This window comes from Nelusetta ayraudi, unplaced genomic scaffold (assembly GCF_046127955.1).
Source record: "Nelusetta ayraudi isolate G7.1 ecotype Tasmania unplaced genomic scaffold, CSIRO-AGI_Nayr_v1 ptg000011l, whole genome shotgun sequence".
NCBI lineage: Eukaryota > Metazoa > Chordata > Actinopteri > Tetraodontiformes > Monacanthidae > Nelusetta > Nelusetta ayraudi.
Genome location: NW_027466061.1, coordinates 3,859,105 through 3,882,500, shown reverse-complemented (window position 1 = coordinate 3,882,500; position 23,396 = coordinate 3,859,105). Strand labels below are relative to the sequence as shown.

The following is a 23,396-nucleotide window of genomic DNA, read 5'->3' as shown; positions in this document are numbered from 1 at the left end:
GCAAAAAACATCAGCAAACTGATGCGTCTGTCTTTACGAATGCAAAGCACACGTCAAACAAAAAAATGTGTCTCAAAAGTGCAAAAAGAAAAACATCACCACAGGTGCAGAATACGATCTTTACGCATAAAAAAGTCAAGCGCAAACATTTTCTTACTAGTACAAAATATTGCTTTGTGCCTCTCTTCCTGTACTTGTATGAGCCTGAATACTTCCAAATGCCCTGAGTTGTTCTCCCTCCTAAACAGTAGGTGGTACTGCAGTGTCTATTTACCCCCTACTACAGATTAAATAACACCTCTAGCGCCTCATGTAACAATTTTTATTACCTTATACTGTATATTTGAAAACAATAAAAATCACGTGTTTAAACGTGCCCTTTAAAACTAGGCAGCTTTTGAGGAGGTCAGCAAGAAACCAGTAACATCCTGGACCAGTGATCCCAAGGAGCGCCACAAAGACCAAAGACAGCGATAGCACAGTACATATAGTACATAAAGTTGTGCCCTGATGGACCGCAATATAAACAGATGCTTCAGCCATTCACTTGCCAAGTACTTTCTTTCCTTTTTTTCTTCTTCACAGGTGCTGGCTGTTGTTCTGTCCTGTACGACTTCCCAGATGGTCCAGCACAACACACCATCTGGCACATCAGGTGCACTCAAAGCCTGCAAGCGTCTCCTCAACTTGTCATTTTGCAGTGAATTTTGATGGAAATGTGACATGACTAAGGCACAACCAGACTGAGATGCTGAGGAAAAAATGATTTATGCTCCTGTGGAGGGGCTGATTAAACAGAAGCACATTTATTTTTAAACGACCACACAGAGATTCAGCTCCGCTTGCATGCACAGCATTGACCATTCTGCCATCACTCTTGAGGTTACTGCAAATTATAACAAAACCTTATGACTAACCTTCTAATCCAAAAATACCACCCGAGCATCACTGCCTCTTCTCTAAAAGCCTTTGGGGGGAAAAGACACTCAGACAGCTGAGAGCTCTTTTAGCTTTGGTTGAACTGTGGAATCCCTTATCTTGAACAGAAACAGGTTGCACATTTTAGTGAATTAATTCCACGGAAACCACCCTTGGAAGAAATCCCTGCATAATGGGTGAGGTGGAGAGAGAGAGAGAGAGAGAGAGAGAGAGAGAGAGAGGGCTGTGCAGAGCGAATGAAACGCAATGATGTGGAGAGAAAGGTGCTCTCATCATTTAGGCATCTTTTATCAGGGTTTAACAGAAAATAGTCCCATTGTTAAAGGCTTGCTTATCCTTCCTTAATGCAAGTCCAGTGCAAAGATATTTTTGTAACCAATGATATAAAATAAAAGGGGCAGCTGAGCACAGCGTGTAAACCAAAACAAAGAAGGTTCGTGCTCATGCTCCTCTCATCTCCAAATCTCGTACGCAAAGTAACAGACACCCGCTGAGCCATTTCTGTTACTTTGCGTACGAGCTGGACATGCAAACGTTAGCCAAAACGCTAACTTTTTAGCTCACATTGGCCAAAGAATTCTAACCTTTTCTTTTTTAAAGTTGTTTCAAATTCTAATTCTAGCTAGATGGTCCTGCCTCTAGCAGAGAGCTCTGCTACCATACTTTTTCTTTTGTTTAACTGAGTGAAAAAGCAGTCACTGATATGGTGACAGTTTGTATATCTAGCTTGGTTTTAAGTTTAGCCTTAGCTAGTTTTAGCTAATGTTTGTAGACATTTCATTTGTATGTGTTTTTTCATGTTGGGGCGCATTTGCCCGGTCCACTGAAGCACTTCAGCAGAAAGCCGCTGGTCACAGGGCGGATCCCCAGGTAAAGTGTTGGCCTGGACCAATCAGAAGCCACATGCTGTTGAAAAGTTGTAGGACTGTGATGGTGTGGACTGTTGTTCCCATTAGGGTTGCCACCCGTCCCGTTTTTCCCAGAATTGTTCTCTTTTTTCCCCACCTGCCCCGGGAAAAATAAAATCTCTCCCGGGACACAATTTGTCACGTTTTTTAGGGAAAATGACAAAACCTCATTTGATTTGCGTCTGTGGTCACACTAGGGTTGCCAACGCTCCCGTATTCCAATTTTCCCATATTTGACAATTAATGGTACGGGACGCACTTCACTTTGTCCCGTATATTTCTGCCCCCCCCCCCCGTCGTCGACAGACTTGAGAGATCTCCTCTCCACCCCATCCTCTCCGAACACCTCTGCTATGAACTGGCGTCTTGACCAGGGTGTAAGTAACCCTGCTGCGATAGGCTACTGCGACCCGTGACCCAGCGTTTGTCGCTCTGCTCCGCTTCGCCTCACTTCCAGTGAGAGTGGGGAAATGTGAAACATGAGCCCTTTTCATGGCTCACTTTTAGAACTCTGCGTTCATGTTCAGACAGCAGGGGACCCAGTGACAGCACCGCATGTCTGCAGCTCTGGCAGTCTGTTAAATTCAGAGACTTTCCGCAACCTGGCAGATGCGATGAATTTTTTATGCTCCCTCAGAACTAAAAAGATCTCTTTGGAAAATGGAGATTTAGGATTCACCCAAGGATGCGCGATAGCTGCTGCCGCACGGACGTCAAGGAAAGAAATTCATATTTTGGATGATGAAAAAAAAGGGCCGTACGCTTTAAAACCAGAACCCGAGGCTGCTGAATGAATATGAAAATAACTTATTTTTCTCTCTGGAACTTATCGTGAAACGCTCACTGAGCTCCGTGTAATGGTTTTTGACTGTAGCTACTAACTGCTGTAAGCAATTAGCTCAGTTATCCATTCAGCTAATGGCTATGCATTTAATGTGAGACTTCCGATACCGAGAGGCAAGGTCACCGAGTTGGTGTTTTCTGACAAGGAGACAAAGACTCAGCATCCTTCGAGTAAAACGCAGTCAGAGTGGAAGCCAAAGCTGAATAAAGCCTGTCTGTTTGCTTCTTTCCCTGCGTTCCCTGCTAGGACGCCACCTGTCACACAGCAGTATGGAAACTCATATCCAGACTGCAGGCGGTGAGAATTGTGAAAGGCTTTGAAGGGTTCGACCTTCAAACCTTCAGATTCTACCCGGATTGGATGTTAGTCAGCCAAAATGTCTTATTTGTTTGTCCATGACAGTCAGGTGAACTCGTTGTTCACCTCAGTGTGAGAGAAAAGATTGAAGGAAATTGAAATACACCCCGACTTACCTGAGAGTCCGATATGGAGACTCGTTTGGACTCCACTGTTGGCCTGCGGGCCTCGCGCGAGGACATGTAGCCTCTGCCGGCGCCCGAGGACGAATAAGTTCCCCTCTCCTGCAGCGACAACTTCCTCCCAGACAGGTTGGGTCGCGACGGGTGAGTCCTGGTGACCTGAGCCCCGCCGTTCCTCACGCCATGGCCATCAGAGTCCTGCACGGCCACGGCGGCCATGGCGTCCGCGAGGCTGCAGCTCTGCTTGTCAGAGTCCGGCTCCAGCCTCTCGGGGGTAGGGTCACTGCTCATGGCCATGGTGGGAGTGGGAGTGGGGGCGGGGACAGCGCTGGAGCAGGAGGAGGGGCGTGGAGCAGAAAGTAGCCGCCAGCATCAATGTGGCCCCGGCCAGTTTGTAGTGGTCCGGGTGTCAGCGGAGCTGCGTAAACAGAGACAAATGTGATCGGCCACAGTGTGGAACTCTGGAGATGGACCGAGGAAAATCAGCAACACTTTGTCACACTGGAGCAGGTACAGGTGTCACTTCTACTGCGTGTTCATGTGCTTTCATCCTTTATAAAATGAAAAATAGAGGTTTGGTAGGTTGACCTACCTTAACCTTCATCCATTATTTATAACGAGTGAAAACACAACCAATAAACACATACATGTGACTACAAAAACAGATTTACTTTCTAAATGACCTACTGCTATGTACGAGAAACAACACTTTATAAAGAATGAAATATTATATAACACTAACTGCTAAAAGCGTGTTTATTATAAAGGGTTACTGAAAAGTCACAGCATCATCTTCCTCATTTGTTTCCTCAAGCCAAACGTTATTTCTGCCTACCAGTCAGGCTCCACTGTAGAGGTAGGAAGACATGGGACTCATCAGACAATAAATAACAAACAACTAAAGAACATAAAGGAGCTCAGACTGATGACACCGGCCGAAGAAGACGTCTATAACATGGACAACATATAATGTCAGAAAAGATTGAAATATTGGTTATTGGTATTGCTCAGCAGCAGGTATTTCCCCCACAAAGTGGAAGAGATCAGCTTTTAAGCCGATGCAAAATGAAGCATTCATCCTCTGTACAAGAAGAAGAGCAACATTTCCGTCATCTGCGTGTTGTTTGTTGTTGTTGTTGTTGTTGGAACGTATCTAACACAGCAAAAGGCAGACTTTTCCACATGTGCAGGGTAAATAAGAGCACGGCTCTGCATCGCTGGCCTGACCGAAGCTTCAGAACGCAGTCAGACTAAGATGAGAATGTCATGGCTCGGAGTGTGGGCGGCTCGGGGTCAAGTTATCTCCAGCAGACATGCACTCGTAAAACTGGAATAAGGGTTCCCCTCTGAGAAAATGCGGTTATGCTCTCCGAGCCTGGTCGAGACGGCCTGAATCGACTTCCAACGTGTGAGCGGAGAGAAAAAAAACCGTAGCATGTGTTTAGGTGCTGCCTTTGGTGTTTATTCAGAATCCTGTCCGTGCCAAGGACAAGGAGTCTTAAAACATCTGGCTCAGGTTTCTGTTCAAGGGGTTGAGGGGGCGGTAGTGGTGGGAGGAGGGGGGGGGGGGACAGTTCCTGCTCAAACAGCTTCCATCACTTGGACAGCAGGAGTCTCCAGGAGCACGCCAGCCGGCTGTTTTTCTCCCTGAGAGGCCACCTGTGCCTGTGAACGTGCCAGGAAGAGGACGGAATGAGAGCATGATGCTCAGACAGTTTTTGGGGTGTTCAAGAAGAAAGGGGCAGTAATTGGGTCATGTCGCGCTTCTCCTCCAGTGTGCCGGCCTCGCTCTCAAAAATAACACACTTTTTCCCTTTTGACCGGGTGACTCATGCGCACCCAAGCATGTGAACAGGCATTTGATGCCTTGCCCGCCCCACACCACAGGGACAAAACTCATCCTCTGCTGATCCAAATGTAATTTTGGTCCACAGGTACTGATGTTTGAGAACAAGAACAATCTTTATTTTCACCGGGTTTGTCACAATTAAAGGCCAGAACGAGATACGCCTCCAGAATTGTTTTTGAATCAACTTGGAGACTTGGAGAGAGAAAATGCCTGGAAAATTTGTTTCGCCAATCTTTTTGCCAGGTAGCATTTTTCTCCTATTTGCAATAAATGCAGAAAGGCCAGCGCGGTTCCTGTTGGTACGGTTTTAAGCACTGCCCCGCAAAAATGAAACAATAAACCCCAGTGAAAGTGCTGCATTCTGCCAAGAGAGCGTGAGAAAACCACTGGTCCACTCCCCAATTCCAGCAATCAGCTGTGGTGAAAGCACGGCTCGCAATTGAGTTAGGGCTTTCAATTTCAGAGGTACTTTAAGTTGCTTTGTTAGCGAGTCACTTAGTTTTTTTATCTGAACAACTGGGCAACATGTTTAAAAAGAACAGGTTGATTGCATTTAGCCAAACGTCACAACTCATGCGACCCGTGTGCAATTTTTTCCCCACATGTTGCCATAACAAGCAGTAGGACCTGCTGAAACCTCAGCACCACCACCACACTTGTGGAGGAGGAGGAGGAGACGAAGGTGCTCCGCAGCCTCATCCATGATAAAATACAACAGCCTTGAAGTCCTTCATTCTTCTGCTAGCGTTGTTCACCTCAGTCTCTCTCCAGTTGCCCCCAGAGCGCCGTCCTGTGATGCTACGCTACACCAGGCTGCATTCATTTCCATCAAATCATATCAAACAATTTCCCATTTTTTTCTGGACAATTTCATTTAAAAAAAAAAAAAAGACCATCAAATTTGCCACATTATAGACTGTATAAGGCAGAATTTGAAGCAGAATTTGACTTTGGCAGCAAAATGCTCATGAGCTCGCTGGTCTGGTGACGGAGTGGAACTCAGACCACCAGCATCACTTCACACTGAGACACACACACACACACACACACACACACACACACACACACACACACACACACACACACACACACACACACACACACACACACACACACACACACACACACACACATGCGTCATCGTTTGCTCACCATTTGCATACCTTCTGTCTATCTATGCAAATTCCCAGAGCAGGAAAAACCTTTTAACTGTCAGCAGAGAGGGAGGAGGATGTATTGTTTGACTACTGACTCAATGAGCCAACACAAAAGAGATCTGTCATATTTGGCTTTGTCTCATCATCGCAACCGGTGATTATCCGTCTGCTGAAACTGCTGCCTCTCAGTCGCCGCCGCGTTCAGCTCCCGCCTGTGCTGGCCGCATCCGCCGCTAGTATTCATAGGCAGCAAAGACTTTTTTAAAAATGGCTTCACATTTCCCTTGGAAATTGGGTTACCTTTTTTGGGTGATAAGTCAAGGCACAGCCATTAGCTAAATCTATCATCTCGGCCTCATTTTGAGCAGCACGAGCTGGTTGTTTTGTTTTTTCTGCTCAATTATGTGCCGTGTGGTAACGAGGATACGTACATTTACCTACATTTCTGTTCCACTGACAATCAATGGGTTTTTCTTTACCATCTGTCATTCAGGTGGATGATACATATTACATATGATATGTTCTTCTGGCACTCATGCAATAAACAAACAACATGGCACGCTACCCTGCGTTCGGCTGCTCTCTTCCGTTCCGCTCCCCAAAAGAATGCAGCGCTGCTGCGGTTAAATATTGATAAAAATGAAAGCCCTCAAGTACTAATATTAGCTGCCACCCTTCGGCTAGCTGAAGAGAAATGTGGGCGTGCAGCCAATTACGGTAGGAGGAGAGAGAGCAGGCCAAGGAGGGGGAACACATTAATCCATTTGGTTCCATTAGCGAGCCACTTCTCGCTGTAACCTGCGTCTCTATTTGCCTGCGTCATCCGTTTCCGCTGCGCGCCCAGCAGCAAACCGAGGCGAAAGCCTTCACTCAGGTTGAAACACAATCTTCAGGTGCAGTGTGATCGGTTGGTAGGAGAGGATTCTTCATTTTTTTTCAGATATTCTCAAACCGGGAGCCAAACTGCGACGGGTCCAAACACAAACGACAACTTGACCTTGCAGAGCTTCACCGTATGTTTGTTTTTTCAGGCTACGACCGGTGTGAAGTATAGGAGAGGTGGGGAGAGTGGAGACAAAGCTGCTCAAGGAAACCCACAGTGGTGGCTCTCCTTCATTCCTTTGATGGGAGGCACCAGCGAGTCTCCTCTTTACGCTCTCCAGGAGAGACGCACCAGCTCGCTCGGTGGGATCAAAGGAACACAGGGTTGATTGTTGGGCGGCTGAGAGACAATTTGCATCCCAGCGATGATTAGGATTTTCTCTGATGCTCCTGCGTCATGCGGCCCAGTGGCATGTGTTCCACTGGCGCACCAACAATCTCCCCTCGGCCTCCAACTGATCCGCACGGAGAAACAAAATGTTTTTCTCATGTCGCATGTTGCCAATAGAGAGCCTGGCCATCGGAACACAGAACGGCATATTGTAAAAATATATATTTACGATATTTACATTTACATATATTTATAGATATGGTACCCTTCGCCAAATGATATATCGCAGAACCACAAGCAAGCTGAAGCACACAGTGTTTCAAAACATCTCATGAATGTATGTCTATCTGAGGAGGAAACATCAAGTCCCTCTTTTCCTCTGGTTGTCGTTGGTCTCTGAGTGACTGCTATTATCAAACAGCGTCTGATCGCCACTATTTGCCAACATAGCCTCTGTTCCACTAAAATTAGCGGGACGACACCATGTTTTTGGACGCGGGACGTTGCGGAAGCAATCGGCATTGAGTTCCGTGTCCACGCACCAAACCCAGCGGGGTGTCCCCCCCCCTCCCCCGCCGGCAAGCTGCACCCCCTCCGCTTTCACCGCTGCGTGTCTGCTGACGTCATCGCGCTCAGATCGCATGATGAAGTTCTACAGAATTCAAGAGTCCGGCGGTGGCCAGTGTTCTTAGTTGTTGGTCACTTTTGGCTGTAGTGGAACGATGATGTCGTTCCCGCCAGACTCGAAGCGGCGCGCACCTCCGCGGCCGCTTCCCGCCGTGCAGCGATTGTTTCGGCGTCTGGTCCATTTTGTGCGCGAGCAGCGGGCGAAACAGCCAGAGGACAATGAACAATTATCCAGCGCTGATGGAACGTGATCGAAAACTTTTGCATCAGCGCTTCATATACGCCGCGACTGGCGCGATAATATGATTTAGCGCACGTGACGCTCAACGTCATCCCGTGCGGCAGGTAAAAAAGGTGGTGTTGTCCCGGGTTCACAGAGTCCACCGCATGCCGATTAGTGCGGAGCCGATCGGAGCCGATTTTGACCCGGGTCGTTTGCCGGGGCGCTTGACCTGTCGCGCGGCTCGGTGAGCAGATTCCACCGCCACCAAATGCCGATTATTTAAAAAAAAACAAAAAAAAAAAACACGTTTCTTGGGCATTGGAATCGGGGCTCATGATTGCACAAGGGGGAGGGGTTACCAGACCTGTGCAAATTAGTCTTTCAGAGTTTTTGCATTCCTCTCCAATTCATAGACGCTACCTACCAGTGGTGACACCAACAGACAACCTCACAAAAGGACTAAAATTGCTGCGACCGGTCTGACTGCGCTCCTTACATGGCATCAACATATTTATGTGTAATCATATTTATTTTTCTGCATACCCATTTCTTTTTTTCTGCAGGTTATTTAAATTGCTAATAAGCGCCAACCATATGTAACACAGTTTGGCTCGGCATTAGAAATTGTGCAGTGGATCCACCTCAGCCGATCCTTCCTCTGCGAGAAGTCCCACTACGCAGAGCGGGAGAGAGCGCTAGCCAGGAGAAGACGCTGCAAGCTAACCTATCCCCGCAGGAAGTAAATGTCAGCGGATCAAAAGAAATTAAAGGCCTCATCCTGCAGCTGAAGGTGTGAGCCGGGTGTCTGAGCAATGCTCTTTGATGAGGAGGTCAATTTAGGAACACTTACAGGCATGGGCAGGCCATGGGGAATGCGTTAGCCCGTTAGATCGCTACGCTCTCCTGCAACAGCACTGATCAAAAACATCATTTCAAGGCCAAATGTGCAAAAACTCAGCACCTTATTGCAAAGGCTACACGGACGGTTGTTGTGATGTTGCATTTCAAAGGCCCCACATTATTCACAATTCACATTAAAAATGCTTTTTCACGCTATAATATCAGTTGCTAGCTCTGCAGAAGCAAGCCCTGCTTTTTTCTCCTGCTCCACTTTTAAAGAAGCAGGTGTCAAAACACACAGTTGTGGAATTCTGGTCGTCTACAGAGCTTTTCGACTGCGATTCTGGCCGAGCGGTATCGCAACATAGAAGATGGTGTTGGTGCAACTCAGGCCCTGTTTGCACTTGGTCACTTGTAACTGTTTTGGGGGATTGGATCACGAGAACGGATCTCACAGCATCTGTTCGCACGTAGCATTAACATGCGTCTCGAGCATGCCATTTGTGATCGATAAAATAATAAAAATGACTTGGCACTGAGAAGTGAGTCTCAAGGCTGTGCAAAGGCTGCTTTTCAATCTGCTCACGTTTTCAGACGAAAGAAAACAGCTTTCATGTAGTAAAGAAAAGACACATACAAAAAAAGAAAAGCTGAGAGATATTCCTGTTTTGTTTTGTTTGTTTTTTTCTTTTTGTAATAACTCCTCAGTGGAACCAACTGAGAACGACTCTCCCCCTCCACTCCCCCTCGGCGGGACACGTCGCCTCGGGCCTGGCCGATATGGCAATTTTTTTTATCACAATAAGTTTTCTTATATTGCTCGATGTCGATAATTATCACGATATGACTTTTTTAAAATCAATAATAGTTTTAATATTAGTATTCTCCTTGGACCGCAAAGAAACCAAAAGGATTATTTTTAAATATTTATTGTTAGAATGTATGACAATACAAAACATTCAACAACAACCCGACAGAACCAAGACGTTTGTATTATTTTTTTACATCTTAGATGTACTGAAATAAAATAACTTAAATGTTGAGGATTATGTGTCTTGTTTTTAACATCTCTCAAACATTTTAGAGGTAGTGTACTGAACTGATTAAATAAAATAAAAACAAAAATAAAAAGAGGTACAGACAGACAGTACAATATTGCACGTCACTGCTCTGGTTATGTTTCTGTACCGCGTCAATTTTTTTTCTTGTACGGGGTAGCTGCGTTAAAGGCTGACTGTATTGTTGTTTGACGAGCAACTGTTTGCTTAGCACTGTCGCTAGCTAGGCTACTACTACTAGCGGGAGTATCATGCGGCACACTCCCAGCAGTGCGTTGTTTTTAGCATTACCTGCGGGGAGGCTAGCATGAAAACGTAAACTGGCTTTCATACCATTCTTTATCATGGTACTTCTACAGATGTTGACAGAGGTTCGTGGTGTTTCCCGTTTTGCTTGGGACTGTTCTCCGACGTAATTTGCACTTAGCGTTAGCCTGTACTTTGTCGGACCTGAGGCAGCCGAACCAATTCCAAATCACCGAACTGGTATTGCCTTTCTTCGCCACTATTTCATCCTGCTGGACGTTTTCAGATTCCTCCTCACCCTCGTTGTCAGGGGACAGTTCTCAGGCACATTTTGGACAGTTTCTTCACTTCCCTCGACTTCTGATTGCTCCTCGCTACTCATTTCTACATGTTCCTATAACTAGATTTAGCGGACGGCTGTGTGTGTCTCCCATCTGAGTTGTTGTTTCTCTGCTGGGATTGGCTGTTCATTTAGCACGCGCTTGTTTCTCTCCTGTGGGATTGGTTGGGTTATCGAAATAACAGCTCATGCATTTATCATCGTTATCGTGGAGTTTTTAATCGCGATTATTATCGTAATCGTTTTATCGCCCAGGCCTAACGTCGCCCCTCACGCAGTGCCCCCGCGCCACTTTTCATCCAGCTCAAAGGGGGAGCGGGTCAGGGCGGGATCAGAGCGCAGTGAATGCAGAGGAGGGGAAGGTGCGAGCGGAGCCCGGCTGGAGCGGGGCACCGGCTGGAGCAGAGCACCGGCTGGAGCGTAGCACCGGCTCCTCCTGATGGATGGGGGCGCCAACGAGGCCCCGCGGACGACTCGCATTTGCTTCTTTGAGAGTGCACGTGCGCGGCGGCCCACTCACTCAAACCCACACAACGACACACACGCACACACACACACACATACAATCACGTGTGCTTGATATTTTTTAAGGATTAAGGGAGACATTTTATCCACCGACGCACACTCTCACAGGCACATTTACAGGGGCGGCAAACTCTCTTCCACTGAGAGCCACATCAGCGCAGCGCTCACTCTCAGAGGGCCGATTGTGACTGAATAACAACACAATCCCTCCCACTGAACATGATGTAAAATAGCTTTCTCCAGATTTCATTATTTAATCATGTAACCAATATTGAGAACTTATGCCAATATTGCCCCTCTGTTAAATCCTTTGAATGTATCAGGTGGCCCAACTCAAATCTTTCAAGTAAACATAACAAAGACATCTATCGATACAATATTAATCACTCATTCACTCACTCACTCAATCAAAACCATTAATATCAATACAAACACAAGTTATTACATTACCTCGGTCAAAACTCTCATTATATTATCGTCTAAGGACTTTTCATGTTTGGGGAATATTAGCTGACACTTCTCAACATTGTTGGGGCAACAAAACATTTTTTTTCTTTGCTTTTATGCTGACATCGAATGTGTTTTTACTCATCATGAATATATGATTTATTTTAGCCCAGAAGTTGCAACAGATGTGTGTTGTGTTGAGGTGCTGCTGCACTGTGTGTTTCTTGCGTCTGGCAGTTTGGACCAGACTGCTGGAGTCCAAAAGCCCCACAATAATTTCAGAATTCATAGAAGATGGTGCGATATAGAATAGATTCTTCCAGTAGGCTGCGGATAAACGGAGCTGTGGCAAAACAGAGGCACCGCTTGATAAAGTCAAGCTTGGTAAAGTCAAGCTTTTGAAGACTTGACCAATAAGCTTTTCTTGCTATTTTAGTATCTTCATTCTCGCTTTGTGGCCTCAAACTGAGCAATGACCAGATATGAGATATAAGACAAAAAAAAAAAAAGTTGATTTCTTTCCCCCAATGACAACTTGATGATTGTTGTTTATGATATTGTAGTTTTCAAAAAACTGTTGTTCTGATGAAACGCTTTAGTTCTATTTAAACAAAAGTCATTACTGCAATAGTCTTAACGGTGCTACAAATCATCTCCACGGCAGCGTGCACATGTGAGACGCTCAGTGCCAAGGTAAACCAGCCCAGGTCCGGGCTCAAACAAACACCACATTCTTGTTTTTTTAATGCTGATGACAAACCTGACGGCGCTGGCAGTCTGCGTCTATCACCGCCACCATTGCAGGATCCAAGCGCAGGTACAGGAAGGAAAACACCCTTCTGGCGGCTCTTTCCAACGGCATCACTTTCCTTTGTGTTTGCCTGTCACAGACTAATCCCTGGTACTCGTTAACTCAATCCCCGGGATTAACGAGCAGCGGCACGAGGCACTGCTATCCATGTCGGTAAACCCCTCCAATCACGTTCGTGAATGGCTAATCGATGTAGTTGTGTTGGTGTGGGCGGGCTGAGGGGCGTGGCGGGGGGGTGGGAGGATACTGGATGCAGGCTCCATTAGCGGTGATCAATATGACTGGTCAGAAACACAGTGCGGGGACCATCCTGGCCACAGCCAGAGCCACCCTCTCCGAGGGCTGGACGCCTCACGCAGTAATAAACCAGGGATTACGGCGGGATGTAAGGAGTGCAAACTGGCAAGATGGATGAGCCAATTATTTCTCCTCGACTCACTCGTGCACGGCAGCCCAGCTGCTGGGGTCTCCTGGTGAAGGAGGGCGGGCTGACCACGGCCGGCCTCCGCAGACTCCGGCACGCACTCAGAGCGCAAGAGCAGATTTGTGTCGGAAGGGGGAATCTCTATGTCGTTCGCAGGGATTGGTCAGAGTACTGGCTCCGCCCTCTTGTCCTTGCGCACGCGTCGGGCTTTCCCCTTGCCTAGCCCCATGAGTTTTTATTTATTTTTTTATTCATCCGTATTCAGGGGGGGAATTAGCAGCCGGAGGTTGAATCCGGACAGTGAGTCGGATGAGGTAAACCCTGAAAGATCCCTTTCACCGCTCATAATGCCAGCACGCTGGGACAGTCGGCGACAAACGTGGACCCAGCGAGGAATAATCCGCCTCTGCTGAGAAAGAGAAGCCTTCAATCTCTCTTTTTTTCCGCCGGGAGTGATACTCAGTGCACTCTTAATCCCCAAGAGCTGCAGAATATCCCAGTGATCTCTTTTCCCTCCTGTCGCTGTTGGAGATCCGCACGTCATGTGACCGGCAGGCCGCCAAGCAAGTGCTTTTGCCTGCAGCTGGATAGATCCTTCTTTTCCACCCACCGTTTTTTTTTTTTTTTTTAAACATCAAGTGGGGAAATATTACACACGGATTGCAAGTTTATCCAGTGGAACTGTTAAAGCGGCAGGCCTCGTGCAAGGGGAAGCTCTTCAAATTGAGCTCCAGTGGCTGGTCAGAAACAGCCCGTCATGTTAAATGTGAAACTCTCAGATTCAACTGACATTAAGGAAGTGGCGCCACTAAATAAAAGGAACTCTTCAAACGAGGCACTCGAGCCACAAGAGATACTGGAAAAAGGAGTTCCCACTTTTGAATCTAGTTTTAATAATTGAGGTGTAATATTTACTCAATTGTGTGGTGCAATTATATTGCAATTGTCACTTTCTGCAGCAGTGACCGATACACCCAGAAGTGACGTGTATGTTATACAACCTTGCTTTTTCTGTGTGTGTGTGTGTGTGTGTGTGTGTGTGTGTGTGTGTAGGCTCTCTCCAGGTCCTCCGGCTTCCTCCCACAGTCCAAAAACTCCAAATTGGCCATAAGAGTGACTGTGAGTGTGTATAGTTGTGTGTCTCACTGGTAACCTTTCCAGGGTGTAACTCCGCTGGGCTCCGGTCTCTATTGTGTTGCCTATTTGTCTATACTTTTTGCATTTGCTTTTTGCACTGAAATTGTCTATTTCAGTGGGGGGGTTTTTGTCAATTGATGTGACTTCGAAAGGTTTACTGTACAGACGTTTGTTCATTCTGAGATAATAAATGACAGAAGAGAAGAGGAGACAGAGGCTATTAAAATATAATCCAGGACAACAAAAGACAAAAGACAGTGACGCACCTGCAATTTGACACCACTTCCTTGACTGCAGTGCACTGATAAAGTCTTTCTGCCGTGCAGTGTTTTAGTTTAGAAGGCAAGACGACAGAAAGGAACAGCTGATAGTGGTGGCTTCTACATCTGCTGGCTTTACAGCATCTCCCTGAAGGTAATAATTCACAATCTGGCTGGAGGTCATGCAGTGGATAACACACAGCTTTCCTTGCTTTGTGTCATACAACTCTGTCGACCAGAGACTGAAAGGGTGCAAATTGCACTGCAGCTTTCTGGAAATAGCAACATGATTGGCCAGAGATGGTCACAGCCTCTGATTGGGCTCAGAGCGAGTTACAGTGAATGTGCTCACCTGACTTGATTTATTGAATAGATCATAATAAATCATTATTTTTTACAAAAACAGCACAACTTTTTGGTCTCCGCCTAAGCACAAAATATCCACTGAGTCAGAAGCTCCTTTTCCTCCCACTAATCTATTCCTCACAGCATTTCAAGCATCAAAACAAAATTTAATTAATCTTCGGAGCTCTTATCTCCAGCGCACAGGTTCCTCAATGTGCTCCGGGGTGACTTCAAATAAAAGAAGAAGCAAACAAACGAGCAAACACGGAATCCCACTCGTGAAACAAAAATCCGACTTGAGGTGAGCGTGTGTGAGCGTGTGTGTGCGTGCGCGTGTTTAAAGGTCAGTGGCAGGGGATTACGCTGGCATCAGTGAGATGCTGGTATCACAATGTTTATCCTAGCAGCCTTTTTGGTGATTCACCCCAAAAATGTCTCTCATTGAAGCAACAGCCATTTCTTGGACCATTTACAGATTGTGTGTTTGAAAAACAACAAAGAAACGATTAAAAAAAAGCAAACAAATGTGACATTGAAAAGTGTGTCTAATTAATTGGCTTGATAGTTTAATGCGAAGGTCAGGATGAATTTCAAGTGATGTGTTTACAGGCCAGCGGGTCTCAGCGGTGTCTTCCTGTGAGGAATAGGGAAAATATCACATGCACCACATGGATCCCGTGAGGCTGCTCGAGCTCCAAACTAAGCGACTGCAATGACTCCACTTCTCTGCAGCATGCAGACAGCAGAGCAAACTCATTTGTGAAGGTCATTACCAGCGGAACTTCAAACTGATCAGTCAGTTTTCAGTCAGTCAATGACTCCTTCCCCGTTGGAAGACCATAATCTTGTTGTTGTTTGGTTTGGCCACTGGTTAAAACTGGCTTCAAGCTTAAATTGTCTCTGGTAGCTTTCAACACCTCTCCACTCTCGAATCTTGCCAAGAGTGCAGCACGACATGAACGCATGGAGCCCTCTCGAGGTTGTGTTTCCATTTTTCTTCTTTTCCCCTGAGCTACCAGAGAAAGACATTTTTGCAAAAAGGACATGATACGAAGGAAGATTCACTCGGATGATGCCACAGCTGATTCTCAGCAGTCAAAAACATAATCATGTCAAGCAATATTGCACTCATGACAACTAATAATCATAAGCATTGTTTTCATTTCTGAAATAGTTTCTCTATAAATATTGCACATTTGCACTGTGGTCTGTCAAGCGGCAATCGACTGGATTAACCCATTAACTAATGGATTCTAATACATTAGCAGGAGAACAAAGCTCTACTGATTCAAGTCACACAACATAAAATGGATTGCGCTTTTTTACTTTAATAAAAATATGAATACGTACATATTATATATTATGTTTGTTTTACTATTATATTGCTGACATTGGTGCAGTCATGGTAATATCACTCTGACATTCATTGCGGAAATGTGGCTCACCACAGTGACTTAGGTTTTGAAAATTCATTTTCACCTTAATATGGAAGAAAACCATTTTAGAACTCGATTAAGAGGTGACTTTTTATTCCACATTTGATCTGTTTTTTCTCCGCCTTCAAATGCTGTGGCAGATTCTTTTTTATTTTTTACACTTCCAGCAGCATAACAGCCAGATTGCAGACAGAGTTTTAGCTCCCTTAGCTTCGAGCTTCTTTCTTGCCTCATCAATAATGTGAGCTGCGGCATTGAGGAGACTCCTCTCACAGCCCTGATGCGAGCTACAAAGGGAAATTCTGATGTGGGAAACAGACGAGGGGAGCCGAGGTCGGTCGATGCCACTGGAGGAGTGGTTTGCACCAAAATAGGTTGTTTTTGTGAAAGGGAGGCCGCCGGCCGGGGACCAAACCTGCTGCTCAATTCAAACGGACTTTGCCAAGATACCGCCAGTTCGGTTCTTCAACGCACTTCCATCATCTGCACGGTGGGAAACTTCTATGGGCTTACTGGGAGGAGACTGGGACAGAAATAGATGTGGAGATGCCGGAGAGATGGATTCTGTCAGCAGAGATCACAGCTCAGGTTTAGAATCCCTCTCTTGCTTGCGGCGCTTGCTGAGAACACAAAACTCTCTTTGGAGCTGCGAGAGCCCTTTACTGGACCGGCAGAGCCAAAGTAGACGATCTTGTCAATGCCTCCCTCCACCACCATCACAACAGATATGGATCATAAAAGCATGAGGGAAATGAGTGATTTGCAGAAGCTTGGGGAGCAATAATGAGACAGTTGGCCGTTGAAGTGCAATCAAAGCGTTTTGCAAGAACTAGGACCTAGAGACAATAACAGTAGACTGAGGGCTGTTGAGTGGCATAGTGAGCAACAGCGAGTCCATGCAAGAGGCTGACAGATGATCCAGGGGGGCCATTTGAGAGCAAGCTCCCTTTTTTTCAATCATGCCCTGATTACGGAAATGAAACAATATATGCGACTTCCAGTCAGCCAAACTACAATTATACTCCAATTATAAGGAAAATGGCCGTTTCAATGGGAAGGCATAAAATCTGCAAGCACTTGTTTAAAATGCTTAAAAGTTATTAAGCTGCTCAACTAGAGGTGAGATTGGATTTCATTCCATCTTGATGGAGAAAAGAATGTGAAGTGTCGGCATGAGTGCTATGTTGACACAACTGGACAGACAGACAGACAGACAGACAGACAGACAGATAGATAGATAGATAGATAGATAGATAGATAGATAGATAGATAGATAGATAGATAGATAGATAGATAGATAGATAGATAGATAGATAGATAGATAGATAGATAGATAGATAGATAGATAGATAGATAGATAGATAGATAGACAGACAGACAGACAGACAGACAGACAGACATGTGTGGGCCAAACGATGCATCAAGTGAAATATCGCAAACATAAAAAGATGAAGATGAAGCACCATCTGTTCATGCACACTTCACTACGACTGCATCTCTTTGATTGTCGTCACATGTGGGTTGGGTGCTAAGACCTGCGAGTGAGTGTCTGTATGTGTATGTGTGTGTGTGTGTGTGAGTGGGCATTCTTATGAAACCATTGAGATGACCATGTACTATTTTTAACTAATTGTTATGAAAGCAAGATCCAATGTCTCTCGCACACAAGTGTCCTCTCAGGTCGGAATCATGCTCCTGGTTCAAATCAGAGGCTGAGGGTGTGAAGGTAGCAGCACAGAGAAGAAGCTCTCTAGGACACAGACACAAAGCCATCAGCCAGCCATCAGTTGCGGCTGTTTGCTCCCTAAAGGCCAGCGGGAAAATGAGAAGGGCTGCCGGGACACTCGGCAGAGGGAGGTTTTCGATTCAAGAACATCTTGAACTCTACAGTTGGCTATTTGAACAGTTAAACCTCTCCATGGTGCACTCCAAAGTGCAAGACACACTGCCTCAACTTTCATATGTTTCCAGCCTCCATCGAGATGTGGAACAATGATAAATGAAGCACAACAAAGCGACGTGCAATTTTTCTTCTCACGCAAATTACCTAGCATCTCTGTACATCCCTGTGTTGACATGGTTTAATGTAGTCCACACCTGTTAAAAGATAAACTATAAAAAGATAACTGGTTCCATGATGTTTTCCTTGTGACGGTGTCTTCCTCTGTGAAGGTAATTTTATTTGTATCATGTTCTGTGAAGCAATAAATTGTTGCACTGTGTCCAAGAAAAACTGGCAAATTTGCTTATTCAACTCAATTTGTGCCCAATAGTGGCCAAATTTGTAGGCCTTTAACTTAATAGCTGTGTCAGACATGTAAACTTTTATTTTTTTTAACACAACACCAAAAAATAGCTGTTGTTTGTTGTTCAAAAAAAAAAAAAAGGTGTCGGTGCTCTTGAGGCACATTGCATAAGCACAATGCCTCATGCAGAGCAGGAGTGACTGTGAAACCGGCTTCCCACTGAAGATGGCAGTATATTTGGGGGGCTATTTACAGGTATCGTAGTGAAAACGTGGCTTTCGTGGTCAGGCGTCGCTCGCACGAGTGTAAGCGCCCGTTTGAAGCTACTAACTACTGTGTTACCACAAAACAGCGACACCAACCACGACGGTCCTCCTAATGTGCTAAACAAGGTGCAAAGAAAGTGTGAATGCGTGCACAGCCAATTACAAATATACACCATTTCCTCGCTGAGAATATGTTGAAGATAAAGAGAGATCGCACTAATGAGGTGGGCAGTGATGTTTACAACTTACTCTCATGTCCCATTTTGACTAATTAAGCTCCCAATTATCTCTCACCACATCTTCCTTTGATGTTTTTGATTGCAACACGCTCCCTGGTCTCAGTCGTACCGATGGCGTCACGCACACTTTTCCAGGGTGTGGAAGTTGGTGTGGAAGTCTGCACTTGAATAAGGATTAAGTCAAAGATGTGCGAACCCCCAGAGTCCTTATTGGTCGTGCTCGGAATAATAACTAATATGCAGATGTGTTAGTGAGCCCACTGTGCACTAATGAGGATCTGGGAAGTCAAGGGTGTCTCAGCTGTCTCCAAACGGCCAACGCTATTTGTCTTGCATGTATTTTAGAAAGATGGCAGGTAGTGTATTCACTGCAAGTCTTGCAGTGGGAGTGGAAAAAATAAAAAGTAAAATGCCGTTAACGATGATGTATTTTTAATAGAGTGATTTAGTTTGTTCTCACCAAATGACACGACTGAGAGCTGGTTGTTGTTCATTGTGTTTGTCTGGCGGCTGCAGGAGGCAGGAGCAGGGGGGAAAGTCAACACAATATATTAACTGAAATATATCAGTGACAGAAAACACTTTCATACAATCTCATGCCAAATATGAAACATTGCACAAATGTACATTTACAGCATGAGCAATGTGCAGTGACTTATTGCAAGACCTTACATAAATTAATTATTATTTTATTATAAATAAATAAATACATGGATGGATGGATGGATGGATGGATGGATAAACCGACGTGAAGGTTTTTTTTGTTTTGTTTTTTTCAGGAATGAGAAAATTAATATAACTCAGGATCTTTCCATTCTGGAAGAAGACCTGGAGATTTCGGAGGGTTCTGTCAGTAATCCTTTTATAAATGAAATTATCCCGATGGGTCAATCTACCTGAGTGCAGCGGTGGCCTGCTGGGAAGAGACTAGCGCATACAGCGGTGAAAGCAGCGCCAGCGGCAAAGCGGATGACGCTGTGGTCGATTATTTTCATTTCATTTAGAATCTTTTTTTTTTTTTTTTTTTTTACTTCACCAATAACCCTGGATGGGAATTTTTATCTTGTCATCAACTGACAATTTCCCACCACTTTTATTCTAAATGCATTTAGCTTCCAAAGGAGCAAGAGTCTGTGAGCAAGACACAAAATAGAGCCAAAGATTTGAGTTTAATGTAGTACATTTTTCACAGTCCATCTGCATTTAATAATCAGCCAGTTAGAAGGAATTATTTCTCGGACTCAACTGTCATTATAGTCTGGATAATAAAGCAATTTGCTGCAATCATCACAGTAATAAACGCAAAGGCAAATAATGGCGCATCACATAACGCACCAGTGGAAATTGTTCGGTCACTTGCTGGCATTTTGCAGGCATTCAATTAAAAAGAACATAAGACAGATGAACAGCGTATTGTCTCAATCAGGCACAGTTGTAAGTCCAGTGTTTAATAGTGTTCATACAGTGAACTGACAACTCGTGTTGCTTTTTTAAACATTTTTCTTCATCTTTGCCCAATCAAAACAGCCATACTGGCGTCACTGAAATGGCAGATGTTGGAACAGCGTGTTTCAAAAGTGAAAGGGTTGTTTGCTCTCTGTTCCAGTGAGTGTACAGGCCAGGGACACATAAGAATGTTTCGGGGGGAAAAAAGAAAGAAAAAGATTGCAAGTGACTTCTGTATAATGCAGGAGCCTGAGGGCCTCATTGTGACCAAACTTGAATGCAGCCTTTGTGTCCGAGCAGAAACATCCCATTTAACAGGATCGCCGGGCAAAATTGTTGACATGACTGGATTGGATACATGACCACAAATGAAAAACTGCAGTCTAAATTTGTAAATACGCTGAGGGCAAATTAGTTGTGGTACAGGGAACAGAGACAGTCGCATGGTTTCGATCGTTCTCTAAAGCAAACAGGGGGTTTCCCCCTCAGAGCAGGAAGCAGTTTCAATCTCAGTGCGAAAGAAGGATTTAAAAAGTTTGCCAAAGGAGTGGTGTACATTAAGCCTGGTCGCATTATGTGGATATGTATTGGATAAGCTGTGCTAGTTTCATCCACATAAACAATGCACCACAGCATTAGTGTAATAAAAAATAAACAAAAGAAGTCCAGGTGAAGCAAACACAGACATTAGCAAGTTGATACAAGTTGATATTTTAATGAGTGAGCCATGGAATACTTTGGCTTTGCCATGAACAACGTCACAACTAATTTGACAAAGGTGCCATGACAACTTCTCTTCATTCGTCTAAAGCAGTGGTCCTCAAATGGTGGTGTCTCAGGACCCACATTTTATCCTTATCTTGAAGTTGCAATCCAAATTTATTACACAAAAAATAAAAATGCAAGCCCACTTTCTATCAAGTCAAGCAAAAAAAAAAATTTGAATTGAATTGTGTGTCTTGCAAAATAAATGACCAACCTCTTCTCTATGTGTGTGTGTGTGTGTGTGTGTGTGTGTGTGTGTGTGACCCAAAAGTGGGTCGCAACCCATCACCATCATCATTGAGAAACGCTGGTCTAAGACCCCCAGAATGGAGCATCGGCCCTGCTTGGCGTTCCCATCACTGATCCTTTTCCACTCCTAAATGTGCACTGAAAGCAGCTCACAATTCAAGGTCAGTGCAGCTCACTGGCAGCCCGACGGGAGGTTCTCAGGGACGGGAAGCTGGCACCTCAAAGGAGATGGCAGGACTAATGGTTCCGCTTCCGCCAGAGGAACAGATACAGCTGCTACTCTTTCTCTCACAGCTGCAAAACAGAAGTGTGTCAGACACTCGGAGGCGAGCACAACACTGTGGCTTCCAAGGGACCGGGCGACTTCGCACTCCAGGCTTGAAAGCACAGTTGATTCGCACATTTACAGGGGAGGGGAAACTATTCTGCAAAAAAGTACCGGTACAGCAAAAATGTATGAATATTTTCAGCTAGCAAACGACAAGTCAATTCTACGTTACTACATCTAGGTGTTGATATTTTGTCTGAATAATTCCACACAAAAGTGACACACAAGCCCAGGTCTGTGTATCACGTGAACATATGTAGGTGCGAAACACGACTTGTGATCCCGGCACAACAACTACAGAGGTAAAATGCAACAAAATTCACACCATAAATCTGGTAAACAGGACTATTATTCCAGCCAGAGCAGCAGCAGTGAACTCTTAACAACTAAATGGTCAAGTCAGGCTTGAAGCGAGAACAAATTAGCTTTGCAAATCCCACAGCATGAAAACACAATAATCATGTAACTCAAACGACGCAAAGAAGGATTTTACACTTGACTTTGTTTTTGTTTTTTTGCGCCATCGGTTTTGACAACAAAAAAAAATCTTGCTGCCACCAAATGTCTGTGACCTGGCTCAGTCGACAACCCTCTACACTCAAACAAGGGTGTTCTCACAACAATTATATGGAATAATTGATTAATACTAGAAATATATTAACACTTAAAGCACTTAATATTGCATTCCTCTCTAAATTAACAAGCTCAGCTGTTCAACCAATAGGGTTTTGGTTTGGACGAGAGCAAGACCGCCAATTAACGGACGAGGAGACAAGAGTGTCTTTGAGGTTGATCTAAGGAGGTAGAGGAGAAAATGCCCTTTAAACGTCTGACTCTAATTACACCTCCTTCCTTTTTCCAAAGCGGGATTCATGACAATCATCACTCAGACAATAAAATGGATGTGCGTCAATGCAGCTCCACCAAAGCCTCCTCCGGCTCTGAGTCAGCCGGGGTCTCCAATTTTCAGCCATTTGGAGCGCTCTGAAATGGAATCGCTGCCAACATAATGCATCCAACGCAGCCTTGCTGATGATGCAACCGAAGCACTTACTGCAAATTGCAGGCCCGTGGCTCAGCTGAGAGTTTTGCGATGGGGGCAGGAGACGATTTGGGGGTGACAGAAGAATCACCTCCCCCCGGTTACCGTCGCTCCCGGTTTAGCCGCGCTTGCCTAAGTCTGCGTCAAACTCTGCATGGCATTCATCTGAGGCGTCAATACAGAAACAATACAGTCTATACAATTGTGCACCCTCATATGTAGACACAAGCTCATCATGCCAATTTCCTTCTCCCTTCACTTCACTTTACCTCGCTCAAGTGATTTCCCAGAGGGGAGGGACAGGACTGGAGGCTGTTGACGTGTCCTCTTTTTCAGCAGCCAGGTCGCAGCTCCAGTATGATTGCCAAAGCCCGGAGGAAACAGTGTGAGGCGGGCTGCCAGCGCGTGCACACTCAGCAGTAAAAGCAGAAAAGAGGAGGAGACGAGATGAGACGAGACGCTGATTAACGCCGAAGACGAAAACAGCAGCCGTCGTCTGGGAGATCAGTGCAGGTAGACTAGAAGCAGTGGGCTTCTCTGTGATGTAATATTAAAAAAAATAATTAATGGCACTAATACATTTACAAGAAAATATTACACCAGCGTGCACACCAGCATGCAATACATTGAGATGACAGCGGCACAATTTTACAGCGAGGTACGGAAATCATTGCAACGCACGGCCTCCTGCGAAGGCGGCTCGCTGA

At 45.2% G+C, this 23,396-nt stretch overlaps 1 protein-coding gene across 2 annotated transcripts in view; it reads right to left on the bottom strand.

The window, feature by feature from the left end:
- The window catches only part of camkk1a (calcium/calmodulin-dependent protein kinase kinase 1, alpha a), a 58,726-nt gene that overhangs the window by 32,741 nt on the left and 2,589 nt on the right, over positions 1 to 23,396 (bottom strand). For both annotated transcript variants that reach the window (XM_076020120.1, XM_076020119.1), the window contains exon 2: positions 3,165 to 3,588. In XM_076020120.1, the coding sequence (XP_075876235.1) occupies positions 3,165 to 3,467 (303 nt within the window). In that variant the 5' untranslated portion in view covers positions 3,468 to 3,588. The remainder of the gene's footprint in view (positions 1 to 3,164; positions 3,589 to 23,396) is intronic.